Raw genomic sequence first — 20,297 nt, forward strand, 5'->3', positions numbered from 1 at the left:
ATATTAAATTATTTGGTTGATTATACAAATACACCAAAGCCTTCTTTCGTCATTATAAGAAAGGTTACTGTAGTGTCACTTGTCATTTCTTTCTCTTCGGGTGAGTGAAGTGTTTTTTCAAGACTGTTTTCACACACTATGACACCAGTCACCTTTAAAACCTGCAGAGGGGAAACACAAACAGAGGATCTTAGAGATGACAACGGGTAATGAGGAGAACGTTTTCAACTAGTCTGAATAGTGTGTGTGGAGTTTGAAAGGTCTTTATAACCAAGCTTCAGTTATATTAACATAACACAACAAACGCCACCAAACCATAGCTCAATCAAAACATCCTCCAGTGTGGCCCAGGTCACAGGGGCTGCCCTCTGCTCTGTTTACACTGTGGTTAATTGGACCACTTCACCTTGAGTAACTAATGTGTAGGACCCTTGTGTCCTCTGAAAGACTATCCCAGACTACAGCAACACCTCCACACTTGCTCAAACCACGAATGCCAAAACTTAACAGCTGGACAATCCCATATCCATTCACCTGGCACCCAGCTTGTCCCATGTAGAAAGGTAGACAATCACATTATCATTATTAATAGGGCCAGGGGGCTAATCACAAGCAAAAGAGAGAAATGATTGTTGGGTGAAGCGTTTACAGTTGTGACACCAGTCCAGGCCGCACCACAGAGTAAAGGTCTGACTGTGAGAGCAGTTTTGCTTCAGATGCCGCCCGTCTCCAGACACCAAACCGGTTTGGAGGGCCTGCATGCTTGCCCTCTGTCTTCCGTCACCTCGGTGCTGCAGTGTTGTCACAGAAGGTCCCTGTCGCCTTCCATTTAGAGCACCTCCAAAGACAGGCATCTCCTGGCAACCAGTGGTTGTTTACAGTCCTCTTGGGTCCACAGTGAGCTCAGGGTCTCCCATTCTCCTGTTGAAAAAGGCCCCCACTAAAGGAGATTGTCAGGCCTCTATTCACTACCAGTAATTATGCGCTGTACCCCATGCAGTTAATACGTTGCCCTTTCAAGGTGAAGGAAGTCGTGGGGGTATCAAATGAAACAAAATCGAGCGACAACATATCAGGAAGGGAAAAAAAGAGAGTGGGATGGGTCAGTGTTTTTATTGAGGCGGGGAAAAAATCTGCTACAAATACAATATCTTAAAGTTCAAACAGTGTTATAACTTAAATATCCACATGATGGTGCTAACAATCAACCATTGTTATTACTGGTATTATTACTATTTTTCAAGAATGCATAAATCACATTTAACACACACAGGCCCTGACAGTAGGGCCAAAGCCCCATGGTGGGTATCTAGGGTACAGTGACCCTGAAGGAAACTTCCTGGTTCAAATCACTGTAGCTCAGACCCCCTGGGGAGGACAACATCAGCCTGGGTCTAGACTGAGTGACATTACATGACACTCCCAGGGCAGCCAAGTCCTGGGGGACACAGTCAGAGACACAGGCTCTGTCTTCTCTGATTGCTGTGATACCAGTCTTTATGGAAGTATATTTCCTGTCAGCCTTACCAAGTTCAGAACAGACAGTCTCAGTAAGGACCTCTTGACAAAAATGACCTAACAAAGTTCATACAAAATTGTTTCCTTTTTTTCCCAGTCCCTGTTTTTGGTGTATGTCTTTGTTGCAGGTGGTCTATCAGTGTGTGACCTGCAACATTGAGTTTATTTTACAGAGGTTGGGAAAGTTCTGACCACAAGTAGGACATCTGGGATGATGATGCACAGTACAGTGGCATTATGCATGGATGCAACAGTACACAGAGTGAAAAGTATACATTTCAGGTATACTCCATACAAAATCTACATTAGGCTACAGCTGTGCACATGAACGCTGATCTAAACAAACAATACCATTTACCTTACAAACATTTATAAAAGAGCATCATTAGGTAGTAAAAAAGGTTGAGTAAATTATTAAATTAAAGATGCGTAACAATTCCTTGCTGCCCCAGAAGAAACTCAGGACTTCTCATAGTGATGACAGTTTCTCTCTAATGGCTACAGCTGTCAATACTGTGCCACCAACCAGTGCAATACATTTAAACACCGAAAATATAACATGTCGATGTCTATCAAATGAGGATGCATTATCTCCAGGAACGCTTTGACTAAGCTGAGAGTCAAATTTGGTTTGCCACACTTTTGTACATCTGGGATGGTTTTCTCAGCTGGTTTTGCAATTATATACCCATCTATAGAATATTAACGACAGACAAATTGTCTGTACCATCCCAGTACATCAAAACATCACCATGTTATGACTGAGATAATACTTAACATTCCCTCTGCTCTTACACAAAAACAGCCACAACTTACATTATCATCCATCATGAAATGTACATATTGGGGGAAAAAAATCTAATAAAAATTCTGGCCTTTTTCTAAATATATTTTTTAAAATTAAAGTGCAATATTTCAATGCATTCCCGTGGAAAATATATAACTTATGAAAAAACAAATACATTCTCATTCGTAGTTACCACAGGGACCTAAACCTAAATGTTGCATTCTCTACCGTATGTACAGTTCTCCTCAGAAACAAGGAAAAACACAAATGGACAGACCATTATACTTCTACTAGTCAGTCTAGTAACAAATAACCACAATACACAATATCTTCCTCCATTGCGCGCTATACAATCTAACCAGTTTCCTATAAGGCATCCATCAGAGTGAACCAAAACATAATCTTAAATCTCCACAGATCAATGCTAGCTCAATGGGTACACTACTACTCAAACATGGCTTATAATTTAAACATCTATTTTGGGGCAACATACTTTTATAATTGTATCCCTTTGAAGCAAAGTGTCTTTAAAAGACATTTTTATCATATGATTGAATACGCAGCTGTTCTGCACAGTTTTGTTTAAATCCAACATTAATAATTACTGTGCTATCAGAAAGTGGATGTCTTTAACAAACCATTGGAACATAATGATTGTAACAGGACTGGAATGTGTATGGTATATTCAAACAGATTTTCACAGCTCTGACCAACAGGTTTTGGGGAGACCCCACTAAGATAGGAGCAGTGTGGATCCTGGAAGGTAAATGGCCTAAGAATATTGCACTGATTCTGTAGAGTAGCAATGTACACTTTTACATTTGCATTTTTACTAAATCAGACCAACATTGGTGTTCAAGACAATAATTAACATAAAACTGGACACTTATGTTGCAGCAACCAATTCCACCACAAGGATAAACTTATCCAACAATACTCACGTCATAATATTTCACTTCTTGTACTTCTCCTAGTGGGCACTAAACCAAACAGAATACTGTGCATGGGTATAAACTGACGGAGTAACACTGACTTAAATTACTATTGACTTGTGACCGGTCTATTTTGAGACTGGGGTGCCCTCTTGTGTTCGAGACAGTGTATTTACACATAGGCCCGAAAATCCTGCAAGCAACTGTTTGATGCCAGCAGTACAGTACCAATGGGTACTTTTAAGGTGGTAAAACAACAAACACATCGCCAATAAACATGTTTCTTATGATTAGTACACCATTTAAAACGGAAACATTTTCCAAAAATATATTTTATCTTGTCTGGTGCTTCATAAAAATAATCAGCAGCGTAACAGCAGTGCGAAGAATAAATGCAGTACTATAATTATGTTTCTGATCTGTGAAATGAGAACAATCTATAGTTCAATTATGTAGCAAAATGTGACAAGTGCAAGTATTCACAAGAACTCTGAATACAAAAGGGGATAGTTTGATAGTTTGTTTTGGTTCGCGTTGCAAATGTTAGTGTGTTGTTGTTGTGATGGGGATGTAAGAATGACCTCACTCTCTGTGTTTAACTGGTCAGGTCTAGACTGTCACCTAGTGGTAAGATTATCACACTGAGAATGAGGTCAAGCCATTCAACTGTAGTCCCTCTTAATCAAAAAGCCATCAAATGATGCACTTGAGATTAAACTTCAACAGAACTACTCTGTGGTACTTTGACCAGAATGTGTGTCATGAGATGGCTTTTTCCTGGAGTTTGAAAACATTTAATTTGAACAGTGAAAAATAAAGAGTAAAAGAAAATACCTTAAATCATTATTTTTGGGAACCTTCATAATTTCTGCAGAATAACAAATATGTCCATGCTGCACTCATTGTTTTGCACTGCAGTGGTTTTGAATTGCAACATTTATTGGGAGGCCAAGCTTCCTTCCTCCCCAGTATACAGGAAGTGAAGAGGCTGCTGCTGGCTGAGAGGATATGATGTAATGGTCATGGGCATTGACGGGTTAAGCAGGCGAGCAGAGTGGATGAAGGGCCAGATAGAGGGACAGGGTTGGGAGATAAGCCCTCTGTAGCTCTCCCAGAGTGGGAGTCGAGGCCAAGTCCTTCCAAACTCTCCCTGTGAGGAGACAGTGGAGGGGGCTGGATATGGGGTGGATCCAGAGAAAGAAAGAGAGCTAGTGGGGTGTCAGGAAGAAAGTGCGTCCCCAGACAGCAGAATGGGGGACTCAGAGGACTCTCAGTTCTCTGCCATGGAGAGAGCCAGGGCTGCCTGTAGTGCCGCCTCTTCATCGATACTGTAGTCCTGCAAAGACAGAGTCAGACGGTCACTCACTTTAACATTTGATTTGACAGGACAGGGCCATGGCTGCCTGCAGTGATGACTCCTCGTCAATGCTGTAGTCCTGCAAACACAAAGTCACACAGTCAACCACTGAGTAAATAATGCCTGACACCAAATAAATAAAGATTCTTTGAGATATGCAGTGCATTCATGTTACAGTACTAGGATATTACAGCGACAGTACTAGGATATTACAGTGACAGTACTAGGATATTACAGAGACAGTACTAGGATATTACAGTGACAGTACTAGGATATTACAGCGACAGTACTAGGATATTACAGAGACAGTACTAGGATATTACAGAGACAGTAGAAGGATATTACAGAGACAGTACTAGGATATTACAGAGACAGTAGAAGGATATTACAGAGACACTACTAGGATATTACAGTGACAGTACTAGGATATTACAGTGACAGTACTAGGATATTACAGTGACAGTACTAGGATATTACAAAGACAGTAGAAGGATATTACAGAGACAGTACTAGGATATTACAGCGACAGTACTAGGATATTACAGCGACAGTACTAGGATATTACAGCGACAGTACTAGGATATTACAGCGACAGTACTAGGATATTACAGCGACAGTACTAGGATATTACAGAGACAGTACTAGGATATTACAGAGACAGTAGAAGGATATTACAGAGACAGTAGGATATTACAGAGACACTACTAGGATATTACAGTGACAGTAGAAGGATATTACAGAGATAGTAGAAGGATATTACAGAGACAGTAGGATATTACAGAGACACTACTAGGATATTACAGTGACAGTAGAAGGATATTACAGAGACAGTAGAAGGATATTACAGAGACAGTACTAGGATATTACAGAGACAGTACTAGGATATTACAGCGACAGTACTAGGATATTACAGCGACAGTACTAGGATATTACAGCGACAGTACTAGGATATTACAGTCACATTATTAGCAACAGAACAGCTCTAGTCCCATCTACAGAACAGACGACACAGAGCCCAGAGCCCAGAGCCCAGACCCCAAACCTTATCCTCACCACAAACGTGTCGTAGGAGAACTTGTGCCGGTGGAGGAGGTGCTGGAGGAAGTTGGAGCTCTTGTAGCTGGGGTCCCCCCAAGGCATGGCTGAACATACAGGACACACCTGGAGGCACACCAACAACTCTGCCATTACCTCACCAGTACACCAAATCAGAATGCAGTAGAATCTCTGTTGGTTGAGGATATACTCTCATGTAGTGACGTCAACATTGCATAACACTTCATATCAGCACATAAATGCTTGAGTAAATTCAGACTAGGACAGTGTACCTAGTTCAGACTAGGACAGTGTACCTAGTTCAGACTAGGACAGTGTACATAGTTCAGGGTATAACATAGCAGACTGACCACTTTGTTGGGATCGTTGCGGTGGTTCTCCATACAGTGTTTGACCAGCTCCTGTTGATCCAGATTGCGGGCTCCACAGAATGGGCATGAAAAGGTGGAGCGGTTTGGAATATTGCTGCATGCAGGGAGAAAACACACGTTTAGTAGGAGCCATAATGGAAACAACATGGGTATGCATCACACACAAACGTTGCCAGACACACACTGATGGTGTGTCGTTGTGTGTGTGAATATAACCCCAAAGTCTGAGGCACAGTTTCCAGACACTAGCAGGATGCCAATCATGTCCAGCAACACACCAGGAAGGACAGCTGGTCTGTGTGGACATGAGGGTCAGAGAGCAATGTGCTGCAGTGACAGTTACACTAGCTGACCCACACAGCCGTAGAACAGGGTCCTTAACAATGTGTTCATTAACTTACTGCTCCATCAGCACCACAGCAAGACAACAGGTCCTATTCACACACTACCCTCCACAGCTGACCAGGAGCAGCCCATCGGAGTCCCATCAGACATAGTGTTAACAGGTCTCTCAGGTTGGACACAGTCTACTGGCTAAAGGGAAATGTCTGTTTGACTTGCCGATAAAGGTGCACTCTCTACTGTAGGCTTAATAGAACAGCAATGTCCTCAGAAAAACTCCATAAAATATACCAACCAAACATCATTTCAGCCTTGGGCTAAAAAAAAAAAAGACAGTTTAAGACTAGATGAGACTCTGCTTTGGTGGTGCTGGCAACGTCGCCCAATTAAATTGTGTTTTGGAATGTGGTAAAAACAACAACCTTGAAAACCGAGAAAAGACACAAGATATGCTGTTCTGTGTTCACCCGTGTGTTCCAGGTGGTCACTATGGACGTCACAAAATGTGATCAGAGTACTCTTCCTCAGACTCTTCCTAGTAACTCAGTGCTTCTAGTACATGTTGGGAGTGGGACCTCTGGCTGAGTTGTTCAGACCCTCCAGACAGAAAGACCCTCCTGACAGACATACCCTCTAGTCTAGACAGATGGACAGACAGACAGAGTTAGGCGTGGTGTGATGTGACGTAAAAAAGAGAACACACTGAAAGGGAGGGAATTAACAGATTTCTCTTTGTAGAGCTAATTAACTGCAGTTTACCCACCCTCTCTCTCTGTACGTCATCAAAGGCAGAGTACATCTGCTTACAAAAGCACAGACACGCACGCACACTTGGAAGAGTGTAGATGGGCATTGGTGCCCTGCTGCTCTGTGAAAATCAAAGGATGTCTATACCGGTACTGGCATTTGTGTCTGGGGGTGTTTGTGTCTGTGTGTTCTTAAGGGAGAAGTGTTCATGTGTCAGCAGAAAAACACATCTCCCGAGTCCCTGAACATCAAAGGTTTTCACAACAACCCAGAGAGCCAGGAACACCACAGGAGAGCATGACTCATAAAAGACACACATTCATACCGCTGGGCTAAAATGTACTGGGAGTGTGGTTCTGCAGATCAATGCTAGGACAGAAATATTGACTCAAATCTGTTCAGTCTGTCCAAATGGACCCTGACGCCCCATGTCACACAGTGTCTGACGTGGCTTCCAGGAGCGACTGGGGGCCCCTCAGAGAGATTACCTGGGAATGGGCTGTGAAGTGGGGACCACAGGCACAAACTTTGGGCAGTTGGCCATCTGCTCCTGGACCTTCGCGCAAGAGGAGATGTGTGACCTCATTTTGACCAGAGACACCTGGAGCCCGCCAGTGGAGAGAGGAGGAGAGCGAGAGCGAGAGAGGGAGGGGGAGGACAGGAGGGAGATAAGGAATAGGAGAGCAAGACAGAGAGGTAGAGGAACAGGAGGGAGAGCGAGCGAGACAGAGAGGTAGAGGAACAGGAGGGAGAGCGAGCGAGACAGAGAGGTAGAGGAACAGGAGGGAGAGCGAGCGAGACAGAGAGGTAGAGGAACAGGAGGGAGAGCGAGACAGAGACAGAGAGGAACAGGAGAGCAAGACAGAGGAACAGGAGGGAGACAGAGGTAGCGAGACAGACAGAGGTAGAGGAACAGGAGGGAGAGCGAGACAGAGAGGTAGAGGAACAGGAGGGAGAGCGAGACAGAGAGGTAGAGGGACAGGAGGGAGAGCGAGACAGATAGGTAGAAGAACAGGAGAGCAAGACAGAGGTAGAGGAACAGGAGAGCAGAGACAGAGGTAGAGGAACAGGAGAGCGAGACAGAGGTAGAGGAACAGGAGGGAGAGCGAGAGAGGAAGAGGAACAGGAGGCAGAGCGAGAGAGGAAGAGGAACAGGAGGGAGAGCGAGACAGAGAGGAAGAGGAACAGGAGAGGCAGACAGAGGTAGAGGAACGGGAGGGAGAGCGAGAGAGGGAGAGGAACAGGAGGCAGAGCGAGACAGAGAGGTAGAGGAACAGGAGGCAGAGCAGACAGAGGAGGCAGAGCGAGACAGAGGGAGAGAGGGTAGAGGAACAGGAGGGAGAGCGAGACAGAGAGGTAGAGGAACAGGAGGGAGAGCGAGACAGAGGTAGAGGAACAGGAGAGAGAGAGCGCAAGACATGCTATTGAGTGAATAAATGGGCAGGGAGAATTTTTGTGAGTGTATTGTGTATCATCAAGTGTGCGTCTGTACAGTATGTGTGTTGGACAGAGTGGGAGGCCATAGTAGTGTAGTTCACCTTCTTACTGCAGCCCCGACAGGGGGCCTTGTAGTTGGACAGCTGTTTCTCCACACTAGAGGACTTGTCCACCTTCTTTGGGTCAAAAGGCATGCGGCACAGAGGGCAGAGGGGAGAGGTGACCTGGAGACAGGGCTGCAGACACTCCCCACAGAACCTACACACACACACACACACACACACACACACACACACACACACACACATACACACACATACACAGAGACAGTCAGTCGTTGCACTGGAACCAAATAATATAATCTATACTCTGAGAGAAAGAGACTGACAATCAGGACATGAGTCGAATGATAGGTAAAGTCTAAACACAAAGTGAATCAGAGCGTTTAGTCGGAGCGAGTGTCCCGGAAAAATGTGTGTCATCTCAATGAGCTGTGTTTGTGTGCTTTAATAACATTCTATGAACCTCTTCTCATGGTTTGCCCGCACGGTGAACTCCAGTCAGTCTCATTCAGTGCCAATGGAGCAGTGGTGTATCTATTTGCTGGGGCAGCATCACTCACAGTCAGACAGACCCAGCATTCAACCCATCATCATCTCCTCTGGCGACTCTGAGCAATGTGGGCACCGCTGGGTCACGGTGGGGCCGAGAAATGCCCGTGGTGGCATGCAAACATGCTGAGTGATGGGCAGTCACCTCCCATGAGTCAGCAGTCAGCACTGCCAGGTAGGGCACCGTCAGTAAACAGAGGGCCCAGAGAGCTGGTCCTGGGCTGGCCGTGAAACCTCCCCTGACAAATGAGCCAGGAGTTTATACTGGCAGAGTACTGAATCATTGCAGATTTTTACAGCGCAGCCGGATGCTTTATGGCCCTGTCGGCCTGAAAGCAAGCGGGTAGGGAAAGACTTCGTTTTCAGAGGACAAAAATGGTGCCCTTTGAACTTGACTGATTTCAACGTGTACTCTGAACCTGACCCAGTCTGTATTTCCTCTCACTGTAGGTAGCAGTTTAAGACTGGCTACTAGCACCCCAGATCCGTACACCTGCTACTTCATTTGTTGTTTTGAAAGCACTTTCAGCAACTCTTTGCCCCATTAAAAACAACAAATCTTGTTGATAAAATGTTTTACTTCAAAAAAGTCAGACTGTAGAGAAAAGCCAGGTGTGGAAAGAGAAAACGTACCACTAACCATTTCCTCGAAGCCCGAAAATTACCCCCTCAAACCAGCTATATAGTAGAGAGCAGGATAGCAGCCAGCCAAGCAGAGACCGAGGCGCGATGGTGTGGGAGGAGAGGAGGCTATTGGGGAGGGACAGACTCCATCAGCTCATCCTAACAGCATCCACAGCACAGCCCAATCGTTACCTGGAGTTCTTGGAGGATCTCCACACATTGAGAGGGAGGGTAGATGTTTTCATTATGTCCCCAGAGGCCTGGCCTGCACAGCCACAGATACTGAGACAATACTGCCCACACAGAGCTCTAATTGAGCATGAAACGTCTCATCATTCAGAGAGAGGAGGAGAATATTATTAAAAGCAAAACAAATGCTCCGAATACAACAGGTGTAGTAGACCTTACAGTGAAATGCTTACTTACGAGTCACTAACCAACCATGCAGTTAAAAAAAAAATATATAGATAAGAATAAAGAGATAAAAGTAACAAGTAATTAAAGAGCAGCAGTGAAATAACAATAATGAGACTACATACAGGGGGGTACCGATAAAGAGTCAATGTGCTGGGGCACCGTTTGGTTGAGGTAGTGTGTACATGTAGGTAGACTTATTAAAGTGACTATGCATAGATGACAACAGAGAGTAGCAGCGGTGTAAAGAGGGGGTGAGAAGTGGGTGGGGGGGGGGCACTGCAAATAGTCTGGGTAGCCATTTGATGTTCAGGAGTCTTATGGCTTGGGGAGGTAGAAGCTGTTTAGAAGCCTCTTGGAACTAGACTTGGCGCTCCGGTACCGCTTGCCGTGCGGTAGCAGAGAGAACAGTCTATGATTAGGGTGGCTGGAGTCTTTGACAATTTTTAGGGCCTTCCTCTGACATCGCCTGGTATAGAGGTCCTGGATGGCAGGAAGCTTGACCCCAGAGATGTTCTGGGCTGTACGCACTACCCTCTGTAGTGCCTTGCGGTCAAAGGCCAGGCAGTTGCCATACCAGGCAGTGAAGCAACCAGTCAGGATACTCTTGATGGTGCAGCTGTGGATCCTTTTGAGGATCTGAGGACCCATGCCTAATCTTTTCAGTCTCCTGAGGGGGAATAGGTTTTGTCGTGCCCTCTTCACGACTGTCTTGGTGTGTTTGGACCATGTTAGTTTGTTGGTGATGTGGACACCAAGGAACTTGAAGCTCTCAACCTGCTCCACTGCAGCCCCGTCGATGAGAATGATGGCGTACTCGGTCCTCTTTTTCCTGTAGTCCACAATCATCTTCTTTGATTTGATCACGTTGAGGGAGAGGTGGTTGTCCTGGCACCACACGGCCAGGTCTCCGACCTCCTCCCTATAGGCTGTCTCGTCGTTGTCGGTGATCAGGCCTACCACTGTTGTGTCATCTGCAAATTTAATGATGGTGTTGGAATCGTGCCTGGCCGTGCAGTCATGAGTGAACAGGGAGTACAGGAGGGGACTGAGCACGCACCCCTGAGGGGCGTGAAGAGCAAAGAGCTGAGGGGTCAGATATGTAAGGAGCCCGGAGTCAAATCTCTCTGCATAGCCACAACCAGTCTTGGTTCTAACTTTGTGGGTCTACCACTGTTCTTCTCTTTCAGCTGGTGACCAGAACTCACCGCTTGTGGAAGAAGCCATGCAATCTGCCCGCAGGCAGGCTAATCAAGTGGCTAATAAACTCTTAACAACACAGTGGAGTGTTACATAGCGTCAGGGGATGTCTATTAAAGTAATGGCACTGTGTTAGTTATCACATTAGCATAGGCTTAGTTTTAATTGCTAAACATCTCTCACTTCACTCCATCTATATTCAACAAGCTACATGACCCATGTGACCTCCTCTGGAGTCACTTCCTACTTCCCAGTCACATAGGAAACCCCAAAAACACAGCCAATCTTTTAGTCAAAATGTCATCTAGTCAAAACACGTTCAAATATCCACAAGTTCGGTTTGTTCCCATCCACCAAACAACGCTGTAGAGCTGAGATCTGGACTAAGCCCAGCCTGTGTGCCTACATTAACATTCAAATATGCTAATAATTAGGCCTAGTGAGTACGCCTAGACCTATTCTCAAGAGAGCCCACAATACTTGAAAAGACATTTCTTTGAGAAATTATACATGAGTGTAGAGGCTGGTAATAATATTCTCTGGGGCTATCATTGCGTCATATTCAAAAAGGTATACTCAGCTAGCCTAGGCCATAGAACTGCAGAACAATATCGGAGCAGTACAAGTCACTTGCCATCCTTTTCTACTACCTAAATAAACCAATAGCATCATGAAAGACGTTGGCCAAATTATTGCTCCAATACTGACACTAGGATCCAACAACATAATATGTGTGTGTGTGAGGCTCGGCTAGCATAAATGTCACTGGAAGGAAGCACATTGCTTTCTGACCCGCTTGTCGGAGTCAGTTGCTCCGTGAGGTGTTGTCCGAAGTGCGAGCCTGTGTCTATTTTGCAAAGTGTGGCGCCTATCAGGTTAGATAAAAAAATTAAGTTTGCCGTCTGTCCTCATACCTATTCACGTTCCCAGACACTTCAGAAAACTTTTCCAAACACCTATTAATAGATCCACAAAACACATAGGTGGGAGGAAGGGATTCAAACTTTTTTGCAAAGCGCAAAAAAAGAGATTGTTTGGGGACCCGTTTGATCAGCTGAGATGTAGTGAAAGCTCTCTGTCTGGACAGTGATGAAGGACCGTCTAGGGTTGATACCGTCTCAGAGAATAGAGAAGCCAACTTGAGAGGAGCAGCACTGAACAAAGCACACATATTCAAACAGCACTGATGAATACTAAGAGCCCACAGTGCTGAAGCACCATCCTTTCGGGTCTGTCACACGGACAGACAGACAGACAGACAGACAGAAGTAAAGACGGAGTACAGGACTGACAGAGCTACGACAGTGTCGAACTACAGCGGTCTGCAGAGCATGCAGCGAGCAACACGAGCCCCTTCAAAATGCTCATCTTCCTCTCCTGCAGAGAACAACTCCTCCACATAAACGTCTGAGGGGAAACATGTCTCCATATCAGTGAAATACAGATCTGTCCCAAGCGCCCCAGCAGCAGCAGTCTTTCAAAGTAAGTATCCAGACCTACTGTAGCCCAACTCTGGAGTGAAAGACACCTCAAAAGGTTATCTTCTAGCATCGTCTCTCATCACTTAAAGATCCCCGGATTTAGTACCCTCCTTTTAGACACTTAAATCACTTCCGCTGTACTTAACACTCAGACAGCAGGACGCCACCACCTGCAGGCTCACTCACACGCGTTTGCACGTCTTGCGTCTAATTGAGCAGGGGCTAAAGAAAGAGTTGTGGTCAAGTGTGTGGTGACATGGGAGTGACAAACACTCAAGGGGGAAAATGGTGTTGTTGAAATACTGTCCTGTACTGCCTAGTCGTAAACATTTTGGCCATGCCCAATATGCTTCCTGAGTATTTACATTCCATTCTCGCCAATAGATAAAAGATAAGCAGTTGGCTACTATTTAGAATATTACACCGGAATGTGATTATTAGGCTACCTAAAGGGAGGTGTTAAAGGAGCAGACGAGGAACGGCCTATTCCTCCAGGAGTCAAAGAGAGTCACCAAAGAGCACTATTTTTTTTACACATAGATAGATTGTCCCTCTCCAGCTATAATGGGGAGAAGGACTATGGCATTGTCTGCCACCACAGCTCAGCACACACCTGGCCCAAGGATACCGGGACGACTTGCTGATGATGCATATGGTTTATATGATGACGTATGGTGTTATAAGGAGAGAAGCTCCACAACTGTGTATGTTTGATCTCCCCTCTCCACCTCCCTCCCTGAAGGAATGAGGCGAGCTGACCATATTTCCTGTGCAGAGAAGGGAGAGGAAGCCTTCGTGGAGAGACTTGCTGCCAATTCAGGAGCTGCAGAGGTAGACTAATGAGAGCAAATGAAGCCAGGTGCTACTGGAACACAGAAGCCCCAGGGTCGGCTCCTTGCCATCTGCACCTCAGCTCAGTTCTATCTACTTCTCAGAACTACAGTAAAGTAGACACTGCAGAGCATAGAGGAACAGTAGGAACTCGTGGTTGTTTCCCCCCTGAACAGACACATAGTATAGGAATAGGACACAGGCTTCCTCCTTAAACCGACCTGTATGCTCTAGTCGGCTGGTCCTCGCTACATATTCGTCGCCAGACCCACTGGCTCCAGGTCATCTACAAGTCCATGCTAGGTAAAGCTCCACCTTATCTCAGTTCACTGGTCACGATGGCAACACCCACCCGTAGCACGCGCTCCAGCAGGTGTATCTCACTGATCATCCCTAAAGCCAACACCTCATTTGGCCGCCTTTCCTTCCAGTTCTCTGCTGCCTGTGACTGGAACGAATTGCAAAAATCGCTGAAGTTGGAGACTTTTATCTCCCTAACCAACTTTAAACATCTGCTATCTGAGCAGCTAACTGATCGCTGCAGCTGTACATAGTCCATCGGTAAATAGCCCACCCAATTTACCTACCTCATCCCCATACTGTTTTTTTATTTATTTACTTTTCTGCTCTTTTGCACACCAGTATCTCTAGCTGCACATGACCATCTGATCATTTATCACTCCAGTGTTAATCTGCTAAATTGTAATTATTCGCCTACCTCCTCATGCCTTTTGCACACAATGTATATAGACTCTTTTTTTTCTACTGTGTTATTGACTTGTTTATTGTTTACTCCATGTGTAACTGTGTTGTTGTCTGTTCACACTGCTATGCTTTATCTTGGCCAGGTCGCAGTTGTAAATGAGAACTTGTTCTCAACTGGCCTACCTGGTTAAATAAAGATGAAATAAAAATTAAATAAATAAATAAACAAATTGGATTTAACGGAGCAGAGAGGGTATGGGTTTGCGAGGGTATTTCACACATTCAGCATTTTTGACATGCCAGAACATCTTTACATGTGACTTTCAGAAGCTTCGTTCTCAGCTGAAATGAGGCTCTTCTCACACGCCGTCAGATGGGCTTGCCACTGTAACGTCACTGGACAGAATTAAAGGCTTGACATCACAGAAAACCAGCATCAGAAATGAGTGAATCTATAGAGCTAGCCTGTATGATCTCTTGCAGTATCAAAGGAGACTACTGCCCATCCCAGTCAACCCCTTGCTTATACATCCCCTGCCTTTACATTGAAACACACATACTCCCTCTCCGGCCTCTAGGTCACCAGGCTGCTTGTTATGGCACATACCTGTCACCATCGTTACGCACACTAGCGCGTCATCAGACTCAGCTGGACTCCATCACCTCCCTGATTACCATCCCTACATACGTCACTCCGTTTGGTTCCTTCCCCAGGCGTTTCTGTTTCTGGTCTGTGCGTTGTTCGTGTTTTGTAATACGTTTAATTGATTTATTCAACGATTCACTCCCTGAACTTGCTACCCGACTCCCAGCGCACACGTTACACATGGCTTACGTCACACACCACTGTTAGAGGGGGCGGGGGCGAGGACAGTTTGTTTTGACATGACACACCTCAAGGTTCTCTCAGCTGGACATCCTCTGAACGCACCGTCACACCAAAGTCACTGCATCTCAGCGCAGCGGGAAAAGCTGAGCGTCTCACATGTGCCTCTTCGAGTTATTTTGTTTCAACAGGCTTGTGGTCGCCCCATTCAATGTGCAAGAGAATCGCTCCCATGGATCTTACAATATAGCCTAGTAGACTGTAGTGCAATGTACATCATAATGTGAGCACTAGGAATGAAAAACCAGCAGTAGGCTAGGTTGTGAAACAAACACATTTTTCACAGAGAGGAAGCCAAGAACAAGTCTCAGTACTCAGTAATGGCTTACAAATAGCCAACCGCTCTTTGTAAAAGAACCAAAATTGATCTGAGGACATTAAAGGACTGTTTCTGCAAATTACTGTCTGCATGAGAGGCAAAGCAAACCCCTCAATTCTGACACTGTACTGAGAGAACTAAATGAAAGACACTTAAGTCAGCCTTTCAGGTTACAACCCACCCACACTGGAAGGTTCTGCTAAAGGTATCCTGATGCAACAACACAAAGTGCATGAACAGTTTTCTGCCAGGTTGCAATGCCAATCGTGCTTGGCAACAGTCTTTAGTAGTCTACTGTTTTGTTGTTGTAGCTACAATAGTTACACAGTATCTTGCCCTTTCCCACAGACCCATTTAGCAGAGTTGGGAGCTGATTGTTTCCTCTGGAAAGCCATATTGGCCAGACTTCAAACCCACTGTGTGACAGTGGGCTCCATGCCAACGCCACAGGAGGCAAAGCAGGCGCATGAGTGTGTGTGTACGTGGCTGTGCGCGAGAGAGACTCCATGCTTAAGCAATGCGTGCATACAGTAGTGTTGGAGGTAGAATGTAGTGAGTCACTAGAGTGAGTGGTCTACTCCATGGCCTGAGGGAGCAGTACGAGGCTCTCATTTGAGACCTTTGTTCAATCTCCCCAGCAGCAGCTCGGCTAGAGCAGTGGAGAGAGAGGATGGGACGAGAGACACAGAAAGGTATGCCGGCACGCTGCATAGCTGAGTGTGAGAAGATAAGAACGCAGAACAACCTTGAGGGAACAAAAGCGCCCGTTTTGCTCCTCTGCTCCCTCTGTCTCACTCAATGAGCAAACTTCCTCAAATCACCCAAGACGAGGGAGGTGGGGGATGGGTAGGAGTCAGGCTGCCAAGTCTGCCTCGGGTTCAGCCCACTAACAATGCCACGTGAGGAAGAGGGAGGGAGGGAGAGAGATACTGAAAAAAGAAGAGTAGACGAGGGATGAAGCTTAGGTAAATGCTTTGAGCAGGTGTGTTACTGGACTGGGTTATGCTTTTGCACACTGTATGAGACACACCCATTTCTCCATTGAAGCTTTTGCCTATGTTTAAGAGAAGATTGGGGTAAGGGGTTGAAACAGCCAGATGGAGACTGTACCACTGAGTGGGATAAGGATTAGGTCTGGCCTCTGAGGTTAACAGATTGCGGTTTGCAATGAATTCTAAAGTGCATGCTCTGGAGAGTTTGAGTGAGATAACGTTGGGATTGTGGAGCGGTCCTTTTGGGGGAGGGATTTGGAATATACAAACTGATATACGGTTCCTATCTTAATCATATTGTCTAGAATGCTGAATAAACCGCAGTTTCTGTTTTGTCCAGGGCAAGATAATACGGACACGTGAAAAAGTAATCTCACGACAAGATCAATGGCTAAAAATGAGTTGTCCACATGGATACATACCTGTGAGTCAGTGGAGGCTGCTGAGGGGAGGACGGCTCATAAAAACGGCTGGAATTGAGTCAATGGAATGGTATCAAACACCTGGTTTCATGTGCTTGATACCATTCCATTGACTCCATTCCAGCCATTATTATGCCGTGAGTAGGGCTTTAGCATCACCATGACAACGAGCAGCACCAGGACTGTGCGTGCAGGTGTACTTTTCTACTCAGCTCTGCGTGTGTGGTACTGATAGTGCAATCATGACAACAGTGTGTAATTCCATCACCCCCAGCTCTTTCTTCTCCCGCTGGATTACATCCATGTGCAGTTCGTGCTTCAAGTGTTGTCAGGATAATGGCACAGACAGGACCTTCAGTTCTGGGTTCAACCAGAACCACTGACCTCAATAATGAGGTTTAATAGAAAACACATTAATTCTCGCTGTGGTTATTTCTATAATTAGACTGACTGTATGCATATGTCCCCAAATGAGAGTTATATGCCCCTCACTGGCACAATGCTGTATGGATACAGAGCAGAGAACAGGTTTTATTTGTACTTAAGAGAGACATTGGTCATATCTGAGTCAACGACATGACCACTCCTAGTTGAATTAACGTTAAACACAAAATATAATAATGTACAGTATTAGCCCATAATACACAATGTCATGTTTTCTACACACTTTCATGGGTGTTGATATCTGCTTGGACAATAACTCCTGGTGAGGAAGAGGATTGTGTAAGTGTTAACCTCAGCAATGGTGTGTGTGATGTGAGATGTTGACATCCACCAAGCCAATCTCACAGAGATCAGACTAGCCTACATGCATGTCAGATAGAAGTGAGCCACAGAAAAGCAGTATGTCACTAGAAGGGAGCAGGCAAACGACAGAGAGAAAAGCTGCTCTGACAGCTTTTCCTCAGCAAACTCAGTACTGCTGGTGGGACAGGCCAAGAAGAATAGAAGGGGACTGTTTTCAAAACGCCAGTAATCTTCAGTGATGACTGCAGAAGAATGGACATCAAGTTGCCCCCCAAAAAAAAAAAGATTTTAGAACAGACTCCATCTAGAATTTTTTCTGTGTAACTGCTAGTAATGCAATTCACAGGAGGCAACAAAAACAAAACACAGGTAGCGTTACTTAGGCTACAGCCCTACAAAGATGTTCACTAATGTTCAGTTCAGGGAAACTAGGCAATAATTGGTCCATAACTGGTGGTGGCTCCTCGAAATAGCTTTTTTAAAACTCATTCCAAATGGCTTATACAACTGGAGAGCTTTCAGACCTCTTGGTTTCCAATAATCAACCTTGTGGTATATGTGTTTTTACTTTTTTTAAAACACGTGTGGCCAAACGATTCTAACAATTATTCTTATTGAGGCATATTAATGCCATGTTCTCAACCTAACTTTTACAACCGCTATTCAGCGAGCTTCCCTTCACAGCTGCAGACTTTTCACGTACATGTGAAATGCGAATTGATCACAGTGAGAAAATGGTGCAGGCAGAAGCCCCGCTCAGTGTTCCAGCTCTGCTCAATGTTCCAGAGGCAGCACCTCGCGGATCAAAAGGCAACTCTCATGTGCCACACTGAGGTTACATTACCCACATGCCCGAGGCCTAGTCAAGGACATTATGGGAAGTTTATGGTGGAACGCAGTGGTGGGAAAACAAACATGGAATATGGGGGGGGAAATCATGAGAATCATGAATAACTCAGCTTCTTCTCTGACTGAGTGCTGAAACTCTACAGAAAAATGATAGATCAAACAATGCAATGAGCATCCAAAACATCCCATTCAACATTTCAATATTGCTGTTTCCACATATCCTAGAGCTGGCTAAAAGTATACAAAACGGTCTTCCTCTTTTCGACAACACACCTCATTTTAGCCTAGGCAGCCGATCGTGGGCACCATCTAGCGCCTACTATCGGCTGCCTAAGCTAATCTAATTTGTGTTGAGTTAGCCGTTAGACACGCATTTCCTCTGTCTGTAGCTATTATGTCTTTATTGTTACAAAGCTGTTGTCCAGCATTTCTCATCAAATCCGCTAATAGCCTAGTTAGTATTTCACGTCGATACTGCGTTTCGGGAAGCACTGAACTACCACCTAGCCCGCTTTGTTCGACTGCCTGAGCTCCCTTGCATTCCCTTTGGCAAGTTGGCATCCATGGAAAAACGAAAACATTATCCCTATCCCAGTGTCAATGCAGTTTTTTTCTATCATAGATGTGACATTTTTTGCTGTGAATCATAAGCATTTTATAACAAAACCGTTACTTTAAGTGACAAGCAAAAATGAGCTTGACAGCTCTACCAGCGGACTGATAAATGACAACAACCAATACAAACATTACGAGAGAATATATGCTATATATATATATATATATATATATGTACACACACACAATAGCACGTTGTTGTTTTGTAAGTGAGATACACTTGTCTGAGAAGCAAGAGATCACAAATCCGCCAACTTACGTGTGGGCACAGCTTCCAATGGTGACAGGTTTATGATACACCTCCAGGCAAATTGGGCAGGAGAACTGGCTCTCGAGGCTCTCGCCAGTGGCAGCCGCAGCTGCCCCGTTTTGTTGGTGCTGCCTGAGCTGATGAGTAGCCGACACAAAACTGCGAAACATCGCCATCATGAACGAGGATCTTGCTCGCACTTCGTTCTCGACTATAACTGTAACTACCTGGGAGTATTCACATCGATTATTTACATCGATTGTGCACGATGGACATCCTTCGTGTGAATAAATCGTATGAATAAAGCTAGCCAACCTATGTATTGTTTGTGTAAAATAATTTAGCTAACATTACACACTACATCAGTCTGCTACACAAGCGCACAAGAGGACACGCCGAAGCACGAAAGAAGTAAACATTACAAGACAGTGCTGGTTGACGAGAGGACAAAAACAGGGCGCTGAGCAGATTATTCGATCTTAAAATAATTTTGATTTACAAACAACTAACCAAAATATATCCAGATCATTAAAAGATCAGGGAATTTTCACAACTGCTAGTTCAGGGCGACTCTCACGAACAAGCCGTACAGCTTCAGCAAAGAAGAGGACGTTGCTGGTCATTGAAGTCTCGTTCGCGATATCACCAACTCAGTTTACAGATGCTTCAAACTACACTCCCACAATACATTGTTTCATTGTGTTGTAAAATGTTTAAGTTATAACAGTTGTACTTTTCTCTTTTAAATATGTGTTGCAAGATTGATTAATGTGATACATCCACAAAAAGAACAGAACTACAAAA

General features: G+C 44.9%; 1 protein-coding gene across 4 annotated transcripts; it reads right to left on the bottom strand.

Moving 5' to 3' along the window:
* Nucleotides 1-1,094: 1,094 nt before the first annotated feature.
* Nucleotides 1,095-20,223, bottom strand: LOC112249112 (E3 ubiquitin-protein ligase RNF166). Of its 4 annotated transcripts, none has more exons than XM_042320936.1 (6): nucleotides 19,503-20,223; nucleotides 8,649-8,805; nucleotides 7,599-7,711; nucleotides 6,001-6,115; nucleotides 5,648-5,821; nucleotides 1,095-4,573 (listed from the first exon to the last, which is right to left on the bottom strand). In XM_042320936.1, the coding sequence occupies exons 1-6, from the start codon at nucleotides 19,670-19,672 to the stop codon at nucleotides 4,508-4,510; spliced, it is 795 nt and encodes a 264-aa protein (XP_042176870.1). In that variant the 5' UTR covers nucleotides 19,673-20,223; the 3' UTR covers nucleotides 1,095-4,507. The 4 variants fall into 4 exon arrangements, with proteins under 4 accessions (XP_042176870.1, XP_042176869.1, XP_042176872.1 ...); XM_042320935.1 differs by having other exon boundaries at nucleotides 1,095-4,673; nucleotides 19,503-20,186; XM_042320938.1 differs by having other exon boundaries at nucleotides 5,648-5,755; nucleotides 19,503-20,175.
* Nucleotides 20,224-20,297: the final 74 nt, after the last annotated feature.

Source organism: Oncorhynchus tshawytscha, linkage group LG04, assembly GCF_018296145.1.
Source record: "Oncorhynchus tshawytscha isolate Ot180627B linkage group LG04, Otsh_v2.0, whole genome shotgun sequence".
Lineage (NCBI taxonomy): Eukaryota > Metazoa > Chordata > Actinopteri > Salmoniformes > Salmonidae > Oncorhynchus > Oncorhynchus tshawytscha.